At 39.8% G+C, this 16,507-nt stretch overlaps 1 protein-coding gene across 10 annotated transcripts in view; it reads left to right on the top strand.

Moving 5' to 3' along the window:
- The window catches only part of LOC117417203 (carboxyl-terminal PDZ ligand of neuronal nitric oxide synthase protein-like), a 121,483-nt gene that overhangs the window by 90,412 nt on the left and 14,564 nt on the right, over nt 1-16,507 (top strand). For all 10 annotated transcript variants that reach the window (XM_034029186.3, XM_034029183.3, XM_034029184.3 and 7 more), the window contains 2 exons: nt 7,657-7,818; nt 16,230-16,395. In XM_034029186.3, coding sequence (XP_033885077.2) covers nt 7,657-7,818; nt 16,230-16,395 — 328 coding nt within the window. The remainder of the gene's footprint in view (nt 1-7,656; nt 7,819-16,229; nt 16,396-16,507) is intronic.

Here is a 16,507-nt window from a genome sequence, read left to right as displayed (position 1 = left end):
GTAAATATGATATCATACGATTGCTTATAATTTACTGTGGAACAGTATTAGCTTGTAGCCAAACACAAAACTGAAGTGATTTGCCAGTGTGTACAACAAATGACTGCCATGCCAAGACAAAATTGAAAGCCATGTCCTTGCTATACAGGGTCCTGACAATGAAATATTGAGTAAACATTATAAAAAAATAAGGGGAGCTATTTTAAACATTGTGTCACTGGAATATAGTAATAACTTAGAGGGGTTAGCAATTTTATTTTATGGTTAATTGAAACAAGCTTATTTTCCAGCTATGCATACTTCAGTGAAGGTTAAATATTAGGTCTTTTAAAAGAACTGTCCTTGGTAAAATTGCTGGGGTTTATTAATGCACTGCTCTGTAAATACAATTTAAAAATGTGCAATTATTTAAGTTGGCTTTTCTATGCTTACTATGCTGTAAATATGTGGTACCAAATCAAAATTGATCTTTAAGTGCTTGAATTATATATTTGGAGTAACCATACCTCAAGGTTATAATGGTGTATTTCTACTTTATAACCAAAATAAATGGTTTCCCAGGACAGCTACTTTAAGGATTTAGAGCCTGTTGTAATGTGAACTTGGCAATGTGTCTAATAGAAAAAAAAATATGTATTTTAGCCTTAGTAATACGAGTAGCAGTAGACAGATGGACCAAGCATGTGATCAGTCTAGCCATTGTCTACTATAAATTGTCAGTGTGTTGAATGCCTCTGTAGACTGATAAATTGCCCACATTAATGCTGCCAAGGAAGTTAAAAGGGTACTAAATATATAAACACGCATAGATCGGCTCTCTACAAACGATGCCAGCTGAAATGCTTAGTGAGAAGGAAAGAATCCCGTGGAGGTGAAAAAAAAAAAAGTTGGCAGAGACAGACAAATAAGTTATTTTAGAAGGCGAGTAATTTATTACGGTATTTTGGTTTTCCGAAAAGTTAAAAGCAGAATTATAATCCAAGCACCATTTGATATCGTTAATATCAATTTAAAACTGCCTTGATCATTGCTGACAGGTGAATTTCTCCATTTCTTTGGTTCCTTCTACTCCAGAGCAACGGTCAGATTAAGAAATGATTGGTGTTATTCTTTTTGCATGGTTATGTACTGTGACTACTCAATTTTGCTGCCTTTTGGGTATGAAATTATTGAAATACCCAGCAGAAATTGAGCGTCTGAGAGATTAGGTTGCAATGCTAAGGGCCATAGGGTCTTTTGGTTTTCATTCCATCTTAAGATGTCAATTAACATAATTGATCAAATTATTTGTTCAATTGGACATATTTTATATGTTTGAGGTCTTTTTACAGTTGGTGATTTAAAAAATACACTCGATTCAAGGTACACTACCTATGAAACTTATTTAGGCCTGGAGAGAAAAGTTACATTTGTCCCATTAATCAAATAATTAGACCAGTTAAATAGTTGAGAGCTTGGGTGGAATGCCAGGACACTGCAGCCCTCCAGACCTGAGTTTGACACCCCTGCTCTAGAGTATAAGTAGGAACTCTCATCTACTTACAAAGCATGTTGTGAAATGGAAACAGACAGCCCCCTTCACCTAGGTTATTTGCTGTGTTCTTTAAATAAATTATTTTAAAACCTTTAAATTGCTTATTTGACCATGGTACCCTACAGGTAGATCGGATAGCTTTAATACAGTTATTACACTATGGTACATTGCGAGCTTTAGATCAGATTTCATTCTTTCACACCTCAAGGCACTCTACAAACGACAGCAATCCCAAAAAGGAAATTGCTGCTAAATAAAGGTCATGTCGTATACAAAAGTCTTCCGAATATGTCTAGGCCAGGAATTTAGTATCCTGGGAAGCTGCTTTGGTTGGAATAAAAAACAATGTGGCTCTTCAATAAAAAGTAAAATACATTTTTGTATTTCCATTAGAGATGACAGTTACATCTGATATGTGATAGAGAGGCATCAGGTCTTAAACAGCCTCTACTTAATATTCATTTTCATATTTATATTCATACAGTTCCTCAGACATAATATTAAACTATGTTAATCTTCCCCAAACTCATAACAGGTGAAAGACTAAATGCCCACCAAGCACAGGGAAATTAAAACACCATTAAGCTGCAGATCACAGGATTTGCTTTCTGAATATTAAATGTGAAGTCTGTTGGAATGGATTGATAACCTCCTGTTGCTTTAACAACTCATTTTGCTGTAATAACTCACCAGTAAAAAAAAAAATATCAGGAGCACATACAAAATAACGCTGCTACTGCCAGTCTCGTTTGTTAAGGTCTTTTCCCTGGCATAAGCAAAAGGGATGTTTTCACATCACAGTTCAAGGGATTCCACACAACTGTGTAGTTAAATATATAGCATGCACAAAATTATCACTGAAGGGGTTTCTCTATGATTTATTTATGAATTGGGGTGGGCTATGTGAATTCAGTGTTAAAACGTTGTCATACATGTGGCACATGAGATAATGAGAAGCTAGGTTGTTTGCTTTTAATTATACATCCCATTAGCTTCTTTTAAACATTTGAGCATCGTAGCCACCCTCCCATCTTATTATTATTATTATTTGTTTATTTAGCAGACGCCTTTATCCAAGGCGACTTACAGAGACTAGGGTGTGTGAACTAGGCATCGGCTGCACAGTCACTTACAACAACGTCTCCCTCGAAAGACGGAGCACAAGGAGGTTAAGTGACTTGGTCAGGGTCACACAATGAGTCAGTGGATGAGGGGGGATTTGAACCGGGGACCTCCTGGTTACAAGCCCTTTTCTTTAACCACTGGACCACACAGCCTATATATGTAAGATATATGTTGTGTGTAATACAGTTCAGTGTAAAACCAAAGGGATAACACATTACAATAAAATGCAAGTCGTGTTGTAGTACAGAGTGCTTTTTGGCTCTTAGATCTTGCATATCTGGGCTTGTACTGCAGAGCCATCAAACAGCCCACTAATCCCACATTGCAAATTGGTGAACCACTTACTTGGCTGTTCTTGGAATGGGATTAACATCCCTCCTCCACTTGACCACAGCTGTGTGTGGTTCTGGTAGAGTTTAGCATTTTGATCGATTAAATAAATACCCTGCAGTCCAGTCCTTGTGTGACGAGTATTCCAGGAAGAAATTCATTTTGTGATAAATATTCCAGGAGGAAATTAAATTACAAGCTGTGTGATTTAGGCACTTAATAGGCCACATTATAATTCAGTGCTCAATACCTACCCTCTGCATACTTCAGACTAATGGCATTCAGAATGTCTAACCAGATTATCTAAGGTGTTCTTTATCAATTTTCATGATTGCACAATGATTCAGAAGGCTAATTCTGAAAGGTGTTTTTATCATTGTAATTGCATCTATTAATCGGGCATCATTTTTTCATCATTTCATCATTTTTTTATTATTATTGGGGAAACAGCTGCATTTTATTTTTGTCTTGCAGTGAGGAAGGTTTAAAAAAATAAAATATATATTAATTTTTACAAGATAAAATTCAATGAGAGCATCTTATTTTTCTGAACATCCTGTATAATGGATGAGCAATGATTTGTACTCAAAGCTGGTGGTACCAGAGGAATGCAAAAACAATGAGCCATCAAAGAGCAGCCTATTCTGAGATCAGGTTTATAATGAGCCCCTAACAGGTGGCCTTTTTACATGAAAACGTTTCTGTTTTGTGCTGTGAAAGATGGTCAGGGTAAAACAGGTGGTGTTTATGTACAGTAGAGGGTTCCTGCACTATAAGTAAATCAACATCTCTTGATTTCTGGAACACATAGACACACACATAAAGGTATCAGACCAAGGGTTTAATCAAGTTTGTTTCCATTTAATCTGAAAATAAACTGGCAGGAAAATGTATCTGAAGGATGACGAAACACATTGCCACATATATTTTTTGTTGATGAGGCTTCGCCACTGTCTAAATGATTATTTTTTAATTAGATATCAAATGAGCACCCAGTAGCGTCTAATACTGTCATAAAATTTAAGTCAGTATATTTTTATGTCCTTGAAAACCACAGAGATTGTGAGACGATGAATACATGTATTCTTTGTCCTCTGCATAATTTATTAATATAAAAATATTGTCTGTTTAGTCACCTTGTTGTTAAAATAACCTTAAAGCTGTAACATTCTAGTAATTATCCCCATATATAAAAATTAAAAGGTATCTTAAAGGAATTATGTAAGAATAGTATTATGGACAAATGAAGCAATGTGTGAAAAGATTATTTGTTTTTTCTTAAATGACACTTCAAGAGTTACTACAAGAGTTGGGAGAATAGCACAAGAATCGGAAACTCTTTAATACTGCACAGGTGTCCTCTGTTTAAAATGTGTTTGTGGAAAGCCACAGTTTTAAGTGAAAGTTTGGTTCATTACAAGAACAATGGTGCAAAACATGATTCAGTATCCTACTATACAATTGAGTCATTTTTCCATGAACTGTATAGGATCATTGTTCTTTTTCTACAATTTAAAAATCCTTCACAGCACTATTTTTTTATTTATTTTTAAATTCCATCTGCATCATTTTTTTTCTGGCAACAGCTACATTGTGAGGTTCAACTCCTAAGTTTTGTTTAGATAAATTTACCAGCAAAGTATAGATCGGGATTCTGTGGGAACTTTCATATCACTGTACTATATCATAATTTACCCAAGGTTAGCTCCTGTTAAGAAAAAAGGTCTGAGATGAGTGAATGAGGCTAGCTGAAGGCCAACTGGAGTGCAGCCAGATTAACCTCTTCTGGATAGGAGGAGTAGGCAGTGGGGTGTCGGTCTTGTTGAGAAAATATTAGTATAAACCTATTAAAGCTGGTATATGCCCATGACTACTGGGAGACACTGAAATACACAAGAAGTTAATTATAACTATGTACAGTAACTCCTTTTATAATATTCATGTTGTTGTGAAGTAAGCCAGAAGGAATAGAACTTAAATGGTATAGCAGTTTAAGCCATTCCAGATTTTATTGTGATTTTAATAATAATGAGCTTCATTAAGTACAGCAGGAAAGATCAAGCTCTCATTAAAACCTGGAATGGCTCACAGTGGTGTGTAGAGGCTTAGATCTGTTCCTGCTTAACCTCTTGGTTTTTTCATCTTTGTAGCTGTCAATTTAGATGACTATGGTGTGGCCTACGTTATGCTGTTCAAACAAACCAATCCCAAAGAGATTAGAATGCCCCAGTTGATGCTTCTGTTGTGGCAGATCGCCAGTTCATGCTGCGGAATCCTGCGATTTTATAGTTCCTGGAAAGCGGATTCATTTAAAAATCCTGTGAAACAAGCGATTTCAAAGACGTAAACAATGACCTGCACACCTATTAACTAAATAGGCTGTAACAAATGTTAACAAGGCCAGTTATGCATGCTGTGAAGGATTATATTAATTCTGCATTTCTGAAACTAAATCATGTAGGAAAGTTAATTAATCCTTTGTAAATCTAAGGTTTTAACTATTATTCAGTTGCTGTCATTATTGTTTTGTTTTTTAATCTGGTGATGCCCACTGTTTATAAATTGCCAGAGTGCCCCCAAACAGGATGATACAGCATTTAAATACATAGTTATTTGTGTACAAAATATATATCCATAAAAAACAACCAGTTAAAAACCTGCAAATACTTTACTTATGTAGTGAGAAATGGCAGAATTGGTAACTATTCTCATTAAATTATTAATGTTAGGCGGTACAGCTTAAATTAATAAATAGTCAGTAGCGTACATTTTGACTGAAGCAGTAAACTGAATACTAGCCTGTAAGTAACTATTAATTTGATTTAAATGATTAAGTAAAAATTCTTAAGCATTTTCAGAAGGAAATTGAATATGTATTGGGTGCTATCCTTTGATATTTATTCTTGATCTGATATTTTCCCTTCTTTGGAGTACATGTTTCTTGCTTCTATACTTATATGCTTATTTTACACAATTTCCTATTACAGAAGTTCCAAGTCACTGAAATGAAGTGGAGATTGTATTAGTAAACACTAATAAGATTAAGATTAAAGACATTACTATTATTAGTATTCTTATTTGTGTTATATATTGAACTTCAATAGCCTGGAAGAGATGGTCCTGATGTCTGTACACACATGAATATACAGAGCTGAATAAAAACAGGTAAATTATTGCACATCACACTTAACCTCTGGTAAATAAAAAATAAACAAATCCAATATATTTACTTTAATAAGATGTATTGGATGTTCAGTTCAGGGCTCTGTATATTACCATATTTTTTATCTTGGACGAGGGAAATAAATGCCCCACACCATGGGAGCACTATTACTAATTTGCCACTGTCAAGCGACCCATGAATTTTTATTGCAGGTTTATTATTGATCTCTGAACTTTAGGGCTCAATCTGTCTAGCAGTCTCTGGCCACAAATTTAAGAGCTAAACTTGAGAGTGAAAATAATATATCCCAGTTTTCTCTGTAGACTTTTTTTTTTATTGTGATGATATTCATTCCCAGAGCAGGGATAGCACAAGCAGTGTCATTATGAGCTGTCGTTCAAACATACCCAAAGTCTACATTAGAGGGATCCCCCTCACTGGCTGTGCAACCTTGCTAACACTGCAGACTTTTGAGTCCACCTGCCCTTCAAGTGTCCAGCTTTACATGTGTGTCATTGGGCGAGATGTGGGAACTCGGTCGTTCTAAAGCTTCTGCTTTTGCAGTTTTTTTTTTTATATATATATAATTTAGTCGTTCCCAATTATTTTTATCATTTTCTCCAAATTTGGAATGGCCAATTATTTTTTAGGCTCAGCTCACCGCTACCACCCCTGTGCTGACTTGGGAGGGCGAAGACGAACACACACTGTCCTCCGAAGCGTGTGCCGTCAGCCGACCGCTTTTGTTCACACTGCGGACTCACCATGCAGCCACCCAAGAGCTACAGCTTCGGAGGACAACGCAGCTCTCGGGCAGCTTACAGGCAAGCCTGCAGGCGCCCGGCCAGACTACAGGGGTCACTGGTGCGCACTGAGCCGAGGACATCCTGGCCAACCTAACCCTCCCTGCCCCCGGGCGACGCTCGGCCAGTTGTGCTCCCTGGGAGCTCCCGTCCATGGTCAGCTGTGGAATAGCCTGGACTCGAACCGGCGACGTCCAGGCTATAGAGTGCATCCTGCACTCCACGCGGAGCGCCTTTACCGGATGCGCCACTCGGGAGCCCCCTGCTTTTGCAGTTTAAATAATAAGTGTCCTTTTTCTGTTTAAATTGACTTTTTTGTTTAGTTCTTATTTCCCTCATGTTAAGTAGAAAGGAATTGGCATGTTTTCTTCTCACATATATTGTATGTAAATAAACATATAAACATTTTATGTAGACTTCTGTCTTTACTCGTGAAAAATTGTCGAACTTCCTCACACAATGTAGTTAATTCACTATAGCCCACAAATGCATAAATCCTGGGGTTCCAAGTTAATTGTCCTTCCCAAGGCCAAAGTAAGTAATCTGTCTGATACTTTCATTCTTGCTGAAAGAGTCTTTGGGCCGCGCACAGCTGCTCAGTCCAGTCTCATTGCTAATTAACAAAAATTTCTCTGCAGGCGTATCTGACAAGCAGTGCTGAATGTTAATGGAAAACAATGTATCTTGTTCTACATGTTCAGATCTCAGAAGAGAACATTCTGCTGGCAACTCCCAAGATGTTGCTGCCCCCATCGTCAAACCAACTTCCTGCAGGAACTCCCCTCTCGGTGCACCACCAAATTCAGCTCCTCCAGCAACAACTGCAGCAGCAGCAACAGCAGACACAAGTGTCCGTGGCGCAGGTAAGCATGAAGCCAGTAACCAACTCCCCAGTAATGTTGTTGAAGCTGACACCCTGGGATCCTTCAAGAAGCTGCTTGATGAGATGCTGGGATCAATAAGCTACTAACAACCAAACGAGCAAGATGGGCTGAATGGCCGCCTCTCGTTTGTAAACTTTCTTATGTTCTTATAATACATGGTAGAATCCCAGTAAGAGTATGGACTTTACCATTTAGTTCAGTCAGTTCCAGGCTTACAATTCTTCTGAACCTAACTACAGTTGTAATGAGTTAGTAGTTCATGCTCATGATAAGATCTCCAGAGGCAGTAATATCATGGTAATCAAAGTAGATTGTTACATTGCCTCAGCTGGTGGTAGTTTGAAAGGCTTAAGAAGTTGCTGTATTTGCATAACTTATCAAGCATGTCTTGCCCTGGGACTCAATGCAAATGCAGGGTAGAAAAATAAATATTGCTGTCTACCAAATCATTCCACTTTTGGCCCCATCAGTACTGGCACCTGATTTTCTGCAGGGGAAAAAATTCAAACAAATTGAAACAGTAATGTAATAACTGAAATCCTATTTCCTGGAAAATGAACTATGTTTAAGCCATCCCAGAGTTTCTTGATTCATAGTGACAGGTTTGCTTTTTTTAGACCCTCGAGTCGTTTCCATCACTCCCTTTTCTAGTGTCTCAAAATCAAAGGCTTTGCCTTCAGTATCTTCAGCATTGCTGATTTTAGGTGAACTGAACGTACCCTTGTGTGCCGCAGACTTAGGTGGTTTTGACCATTTAAACAGCACATTAGTGAAGATTAGAGTGTTGTTAATACAAACTGTTTTAGGACAGCAGAGTAACAGTCTGTGGAGGTGAGATATAGGTGTCTTCACAATGGGGTCAAGCACACTGCCTGCTTAGATTTCAGTCCTTGGTTAATGAGTGGAGCTTCCTAAATTCAAGATGCTTAAAGGGTTGTTTTTTTAAATGGATAATTTAACAATGTTATTTAATTTGGGGGACGCATTTATGTAGAGAAAGAATAGTGTTCATGTTTCAATAGGTCCCAGCTGAGAATAACTTTGCATATTGTAATGAGTAATTTCATTTATTCAGGGTATACTGTTAAATGGTAGCTGAGGACCAATTCCAGTAAAATGCTAATGGTTTCATACAGAAAATACATTTTAAAAATTCCAACTATAAATGTAACTGTAGTTTGTTTAGTGTTTAAAATTGTTGGGGATTTTAGGTACCCTGAAGGTGTGGGTTATTAAAAAATGTCCACACACGATGTAAAATCACATTGAAGGCTAGTACAATGACCATTAAACATTGTATGACCTTGATGCCGTGATTTAAATTCTTCCTGCGTGTGCCAGTACTATGTGCTTTACTACGTTCTTCAGACAAACACACGTTCATTCAGTGAGAGTTCATTTATTTGCCCAAAATGATAATGTAAGGCACAGTTAAGTCTGTGTCAGCTTGTTCCAGCGGAAGTAAATGATGGCCCCACTGATCACAGGAGACTGCCCGGCCACATGGTATTGACTGAGTGTATTATTATTGTATATGCTGTCTTACTTGTCACAGAGTAGTGAGCAGGAGACTGTTATAATGGCCACTGGTTCAAAACACATGCCTGACATCTATTTTCAAAGTCTACATTCTAAGAGTTTACAACATCTTATATTAAAATCTTCCTTAATCACCAACTTTATAATGAAATTGGGTCAGTGTTGTATTGGAATATAAATTAGATAACTTCTTTATCTACATTAAGCAAAGATTGTCTTGTGAGGGCAGAAGAACTGCTCAGTTGTAACTATTAACTTGATTTTGAATTTCCCAGATTTGTTAGCAAAGAAAAAGGAAGAAGCTGAAAGTCATTAATTTGTTATGCTGCTAAGTGGAGAAGTAGTGGACTCAGGGTCCTGAACTTGGTGCCCAATAGGCCTAAATAAGCATTACAAAAGAATGAGAGAAATTGAGGGTATTTGTATTGTTTCATTTCTGTTCCCTGGAATTTATAGACTCTGTAAAGGCTTAGGTTGTGTTCACTGTGTTGAACAGCTGTGTTATGAACTAGTGTTTTTGTTTTTTTGCTTAGTTAAATGTCATTGTTGTTGATCATCTTTATTGTGCTATGGACTTTATGACGGGGTAAGCCCTGCCCCTGGGTGTATTTTGGGTTATTGTGTATAGTGTGGGTTATGTAGCACAGGTGAGTTAAAATGTATATTGGTATGTGGGCACGGGGAAGTCACAGTCACTTCACATGCAGACTGTGCTGGGGCCAGATTGAATGATTAGCAATCAAGTCCTGGCACAGTTGCTTAAAAGCAGCACAAATTTCTCACTCGGGGTGGGGTGTTCAGTGTTGAGAGAACGGGAGAGATTGGAGAGAAACAAAAATACGAGGGTGGGGCGGGGGTTACTCCATCAGACATACAGTTATATGCTGCTTAAACCCTCACGCTATGTAGACAAACTGCAATTTCAATACAATAAAATTGTGGTTGCAAAGCTTATTATGGTTTCCATCCAAGGGTATATACAGCACTGTATAACTATATGCACCTACAAGTCCTGAGAGATAAACAGGCACCCTCATTTTTCACTGAAAGGTTACTTATCTTTCTCTGTATGTTTCCATTAAAACAGGCTTCGGTTATGTCAGTCATTGGCAATCAGTGAGATATGGATCTCTTTTTGAATAGTGCAGCTGGCAACAAGGGAAAGACCTTGTGACAGCCTGGAGAGACAGCTGACAGGAGGGAAGAGACCCCATTAGGGCTGGTAAGGGTTAGCTACCCTTGTCGGCAGTATCCAGCTCTGTGTTTACAGGATGCTGGAGACACCCGCCCAAGGCTTCTAAGAAATTAAAGAGAAAAATACCCCTAGAGTCTGCGAAAGCGGGGGCGGAAGATGACTCAACGTTGGACAACACGGTTAACGACTTAGGAACGGAAACGGATATGAGTATGGAGAGTACTTCACAAAAGACTAGTTCAAGATCTGCAGTTAACAAAGACATGGAACTCCAGGTTTGTGTCTGCGGCTGGAGCAAGGCGACAACGGTCAGGGGTTTGAAGATTCATCAAGGGAGAATGAAATGCTTGAGGGAGAAGGGGCAAGGGCCTCGCATTGATCAGTACTTCTTACGAAGTCAGTCAAGTCAGTCGAATGAAATCCAGCGACAGGAAGCAAACCACAGTTCGCAGGATATCAGCACCCCTGTCATAGATGTGAGGAGGACTTGCATGGACACAGTTAGTGATGAACCTAATGATCCTTGTGAACCCGGTCAGACAAACCAGCATAAGAGAGAAAAGAACCTCAACGGGCACAAGCCTGGAGTTAAATGGCCAAGAGCTTGTGAGAAAACTGCATGGGACACAGTAAACACAGATCTCTGCGTTGCATTGGAAAGATTAAGTGGAACAGTTGAAAACAAGCTGGATAAATTTGGGGACATCATCTACGCATATGGAAGTGAGAGGTTTGGAGTTGAAAAAAGGAAGGAAAAAGTACAAACTATTCCTGGAAAGTCTAGACGGCAGCAGGAGATTGAACGCTTAGTTAGAGAAAGGAGACAGCTGAGGAACCAATGGAGAAGAGAAGAACAAAGTCAGAAGGAGGGACTCAATCTCTTACAAAGGGTCATAAAAGATAAGCTTGCAACATTGCGCAGAGCTGAGCGCCTACGGAAACGCTACAAAAAGAAGGAGCGTGCGAGAGCGAACTTTTATAAAGACCCATTCAAATTTGTAAAGAAGTTATTCACCAGTGAGAAGAATGGCACACTAAAAGCATCTAAGGTTGAGCTGGAGAGATATTTGGAGGAAACACATACAGATTCAAAAAGGCAGGAGCCTATGTCAGTCCCGTCAGACATCCCACCTATCAATCCACCAGAATACCAAATGGAGGACTGTGCACCTAAGTGGAAAGAAATAGAGCAAGCTGTGAAAAAAGCAAGGGCTTCATCATCTCCAGGGCCTAATGGAGTTCCGTACAGAGTGTACAAGAGTGCTTCAGGAGTTCTACGAATTCTGTGGAAATTGATGAAAGTGGCATGGGAAAAACAGGTTGTACCAAGAGCATGGCGCCGAGCAGGTGGAGTCTTTATACCTAAAGAAAAAGATTCTACAAGCATCAGTCAGTTTCGTCCCATTTCCCTATTAAACGTAGAAGGCAAGATTTTCTTCAGCATTATTGCTCAGAGATTGTCAGCTTACCTATTAAAGAACTGCTTCATTGACACTTCAATACAAAAAGCGGGCATTCCAGGTTTCCCAGGTTGCTTAGAACACATCAATGTGATCTGGCAACAAATTCAATCAGCTAAAAAGGAGAGGAAGGAGCTCCATGTGACATTCCTGGATTTGGCTAATGCATATGGTTCAGTGCCACATGAACTACTTTGGGCAGCATTTGATTTTTTCAGTGTACCGATGACAATAACAAATTTAGTGAAAGCCTATTTTGGAGATTTGCAATTCAGTTTTTCAACTTCAGAATTCAGCACTACATGGCAATGCCTAGAGGTTGGAATAATGGCAGGATGCACCATTTCTCCACTGGCTTTTACCATGGCAATGGAAGTAATCATTAGGGCATCAAAATGGGTAGTAGGAGGAGAGCGCTTGGCTTCTGGAATGCGACTACCACCAATTCGAGCATACATGGATGACATGACAACCATGACTACAACAGTAGCCTGCACTAATCGATTATTGGGCAAATTAACCAATAACATTGAATGGGCACGAATGCAATTCAAGCCCACTAAATCAAGGAGCATCTCTATAATTAAAGGCAAAGTAGTAGATAAAACATTCTTCATTAATGGTGAGGCAATACCAAAAGTGTCTGAGAAGCCAGTGAAGAGTCTTGGGAGATGGTACGACGGGGATCTAAAGGACACAGTTCGTGTGGGAGAAGTTAGACAACAAGCAGTGGAAGGGTTGAAGAGCATAGACAGCTGCGCTCTACCAGGTAAACTAAAACTCTGGTGCTTTCAGTTTGGTCTACTGCCGAGGTTGCTGTGGCCACTGACTGTGTACGAGGTTTCGTTGACAACAGTAGAGAAGCTGGAAGCTTTAATCAGTTCATACATCAGGAAATGGTTGGGAGTTCCACGCTGCCTCAGCAGAGTGGGACTTTATGGTAAAGGAATACTGCAGCTACCAGTCTCTGCTCTAACCGAGGAGTTTAAGTGCGCCAAGGTCAGACTGGAAATGACATTAGTAGAGTCACGCGATAAATGCGTAAGGGAGGCAGCACCTGTGTTGAAAACTGGAAGAAAGTGGGCGGCAAAGAAAGCTGTGGAAGATGCAAAGGCTGCCCTTCGAATTGGTGATATCATGGGGCAAGTTCAGCATGGAAGAGGGGGTCTTGGTTTCAGTTCAACTCCTCCTACATGGCACAAGGCGGCCCCAGCTCAAAGGAGGAAGCTGGTAGTCAAAGAGGTGCAAAAGCAGGAGGAGAGGATGAGGTGTATAAAGGCCATTTCCCAGGCCAAACAGGGAGAATGGATGAGATGGGAGAGTGTGGAACAACGCAAGATTGGCTGGCAAGACCTATGGTCAATGGAACAGAGCAGGATCAGTTTCCTCATCAGGTCAACATATGATGTTCTCCCATCACCACAGAACCTAAACCTCTGGGTAGGAGAGGATCCCTCATGTCCTTTGTGTTCATCACCTGCAACATTAAGGCACATTTTGACAGGATGTAAGGTGGCTCTTAGCCAAGGACGGTTTACTTGGCGCCATGACCAGGTGCTGCGATGTTTGGCCTTAGCATTGGAAGACAAGCGTAACATGACCAATAAGTTGCCACCTGTTCCACCAAAACATTACACACAAAAGACAACATTCCTCCGCCCAGGAGAGCAACCACCAAGAAAAGGTGTTAAAACCAATCCTCGCCCAGGACAACTGGAAGCTGCTAGAGACTGGAATATGCTGGCAGATGTTGGTCAACGGCTTATTTTTCCACCTGAGATTGCCACCACTAACCTTCGACCAGATATTGTCTTGTGGTCTGGATCAGCACGCCTTGTTCACCTGGTAGAGTTAACAGTGCCTTGGGAGGATGCTGTAGATGAGGCGTATGAGAGGAAGAAACTGCGGTATGCTCAACTAGCCACTGAAGCGGAACAGCGAGGATGGAGAGTTCGGGTTTACCCAGTGGAAGTGGGTTGTCGAGGATTTGTGGCACACTCTACAACCCGGTTTCTCAGAGACGTCGGATTCAGTGGCCAAGAGTTGCGTCGCACAGTGAAGAACTTATCTGAAGCAGCAGAGAGGAGCAGCAACTGGCTGTGGTTGAGACGGAAAGATTCTGGCTGGGGACAGGTAAGTAAGCTGGGCTGAGTTGAGTGGGGGACGGAGGGGGGTGATGCTGGGACGCCAGAATCACCGTCGAGCCCTCTTGAGGTGTCGTGGGCTAGTCGACGAAACACTGAGGATGGAAGGTGCCCACTTGAAAACCCCAGAGATGTACCCTACTTAGCTCAATCCAGACGGTTGTCATGCTGATGCGCTGGGGAGGCCGCACTTTGGTTGATCCCCGGAGCCAGCATCGCAGCCGTTGTGTGTGCTGATGCGCCAGGGAGGCAAAATAAGCTGATCCCTGGAGCCAGCATTACACTTCAGCCATTAACACCAGACAGAAGGATATCTACATCATCATATGGAAGGAAACGTAAATGGAGGGAGACATATATGGATCACATTAGTTTACTGTAAAGCTACGTCTTAGTTGGTGCTTATCTTGGCGAGAGCCGAGTTCAAATCAGCATGAAGTTTTAACATCTACTCTCGTGTAATGGAAATCATATCTGGAAAGCAGGAAGACTTTGAATGGAATAACAAATGCATTCAGCATGGACTGTGCAAAATCAGTTTCTAGGTGCTTTAAAATGGATAGTCTGGCATTAACATAATTCTTACTGAGCATTGATAATTGAATGTTAAAAAAAAGGTTTTATTTCAGACCAAGATGGCTTGGTTTGAGTTCAATTTGTCTCCTTCTTAAGTGTCTATTTTAGGGTTTCATTCAATCTCTAAGTAAAATCCTGCCACATTTTCCTTAATGCAGCTACCTCATAGGTTAATCTCTATTGATCAAGCAGGAGGGCTGTTGTTGCAAAGAAAAGGGGAACATTTTCTACCAGTGATCACAGCTTCCTGCCTACAATGGAAGTCTTTTAACCAAGACATGTACTGTAGTTCAGCAGGCACTTCATCCTAAATGGCTTGGTGCTAATGAGAACTAATTGGAATCTCAATTGGTAAGGTGCCAATGGAGTGTCAATTAGTCACTAAATAAGAGTTTGAGGAAACAAAATCACCATATTTACTGTTGGAGGGAAAATGCTGTTTTTATTTATTTTAAATTGTCTCTATAGGTGAAGTGTTTTTTTTTTTTTGTTTTTTTTTTAACAGCCTGTCTATTTAGTTCTGTTACATGTACTTGTCTGGCATCACACCTTATCATGTTATGCCAATTCCATATTATAAATCACAATAGGAGTTAAACCTCAGGGGGAAACTCCTTCTTTATTTCAATTTGTTGGAGCCTGCATTTTTGGATTGCTAATCATTTTTACAAATGCATTTTCTTTACTTTCCTGAAGCAATGATCACATTCATCTATAGTGTGTCTCCCATCTTGTACTCTAGGTGGTCTGTAGCAATAGAACAGTAATCACAATTCAATAGCATGGGATATTTAATGACGTGTACATCAGCATCAAGAAACATGCTTAGTGTGGGTGTTCGCTTACTTGCAACATAACTGATTTCCACTCTGGTTTTAACTGCAAGCAGAGAATCAATTCCTAGACCTTCTCTAGTTCTTCACTCCTGTAGACCTGATTTGGATGATCCCATAATGCAACTTCCAGTTGTTAAGATAAAGGATGTGTGTCAAATGGCATTGTGGTTTCCTTTTGTTTGGTTTTGTCAGCCATTAGTATAATTTAAACTATAAGCTGGTTAAACAGTACCCTGTAATAACAAGATAGTCACAAATAACAATATCCCAAGTCCTGGGCAATGAGTGTCATGTGATCTTAAACACATAGCTGGTTAAAATTTCAATAAAAGAAAGGTGTTCCCGGGTGGATTTTAATAGTATTACCTGAGCCTAACAGTGTATTTTCAATACCAGTATGCAAATATTGGCCTATAGAAAACAATATTCCAATACATAACACATGCTACCTTCCTATCTAATATTTGATTAAACGTCCGTTTACCAGACTAATCTTAATTAAGCAATATAACCAGAAGAAGTGGTTGAATCTCACATAACAACTTACAACTGAAAGTGAAATATTGACAGTGCTCTGAGGATCTTGCATTTGTCTTCACTGGAGTGCTGAAGATATTAACTTCCCTCCCTCTCTGCTCAGGTTCACCTGCTGAAAGACCAGCTGTCTGCAGAGGTGGCAGCCCGAATTGAGGCCCAGGCCCGGGTCCACCAGCTCCTGCTGCAAAACAAGGACATGTTGCAGCACATCTCACTGCTGGTGAAGCAGGTGCAGGAGCTGGAGCTGAAATTCTCTGGACATAACTCAAGTAAGTGGATTCCCCAACAGACGTGATATCCATAACTGTATTGCAATGCAATTAGTCTATTTTTACTGTTCGGGTTTCGATTTATTAATTTGAGAATTTAAAGAAAATGTAG

The sequence above is a fragment of the Acipenser ruthenus genome, chromosome 12 (genome assembly GCF_902713425.1).
Source record: "Acipenser ruthenus chromosome 12, fAciRut3.2 maternal haplotype, whole genome shotgun sequence".
Classification (NCBI taxonomy): domain Eukaryota; kingdom Metazoa; phylum Chordata; class Actinopteri; order Acipenseriformes; family Acipenseridae; genus Acipenser; species Acipenser ruthenus.
Note: the sequence above shows the minus strand (reverse complement) of the source record. Positions and strands in the feature narration are given on the sequence as shown.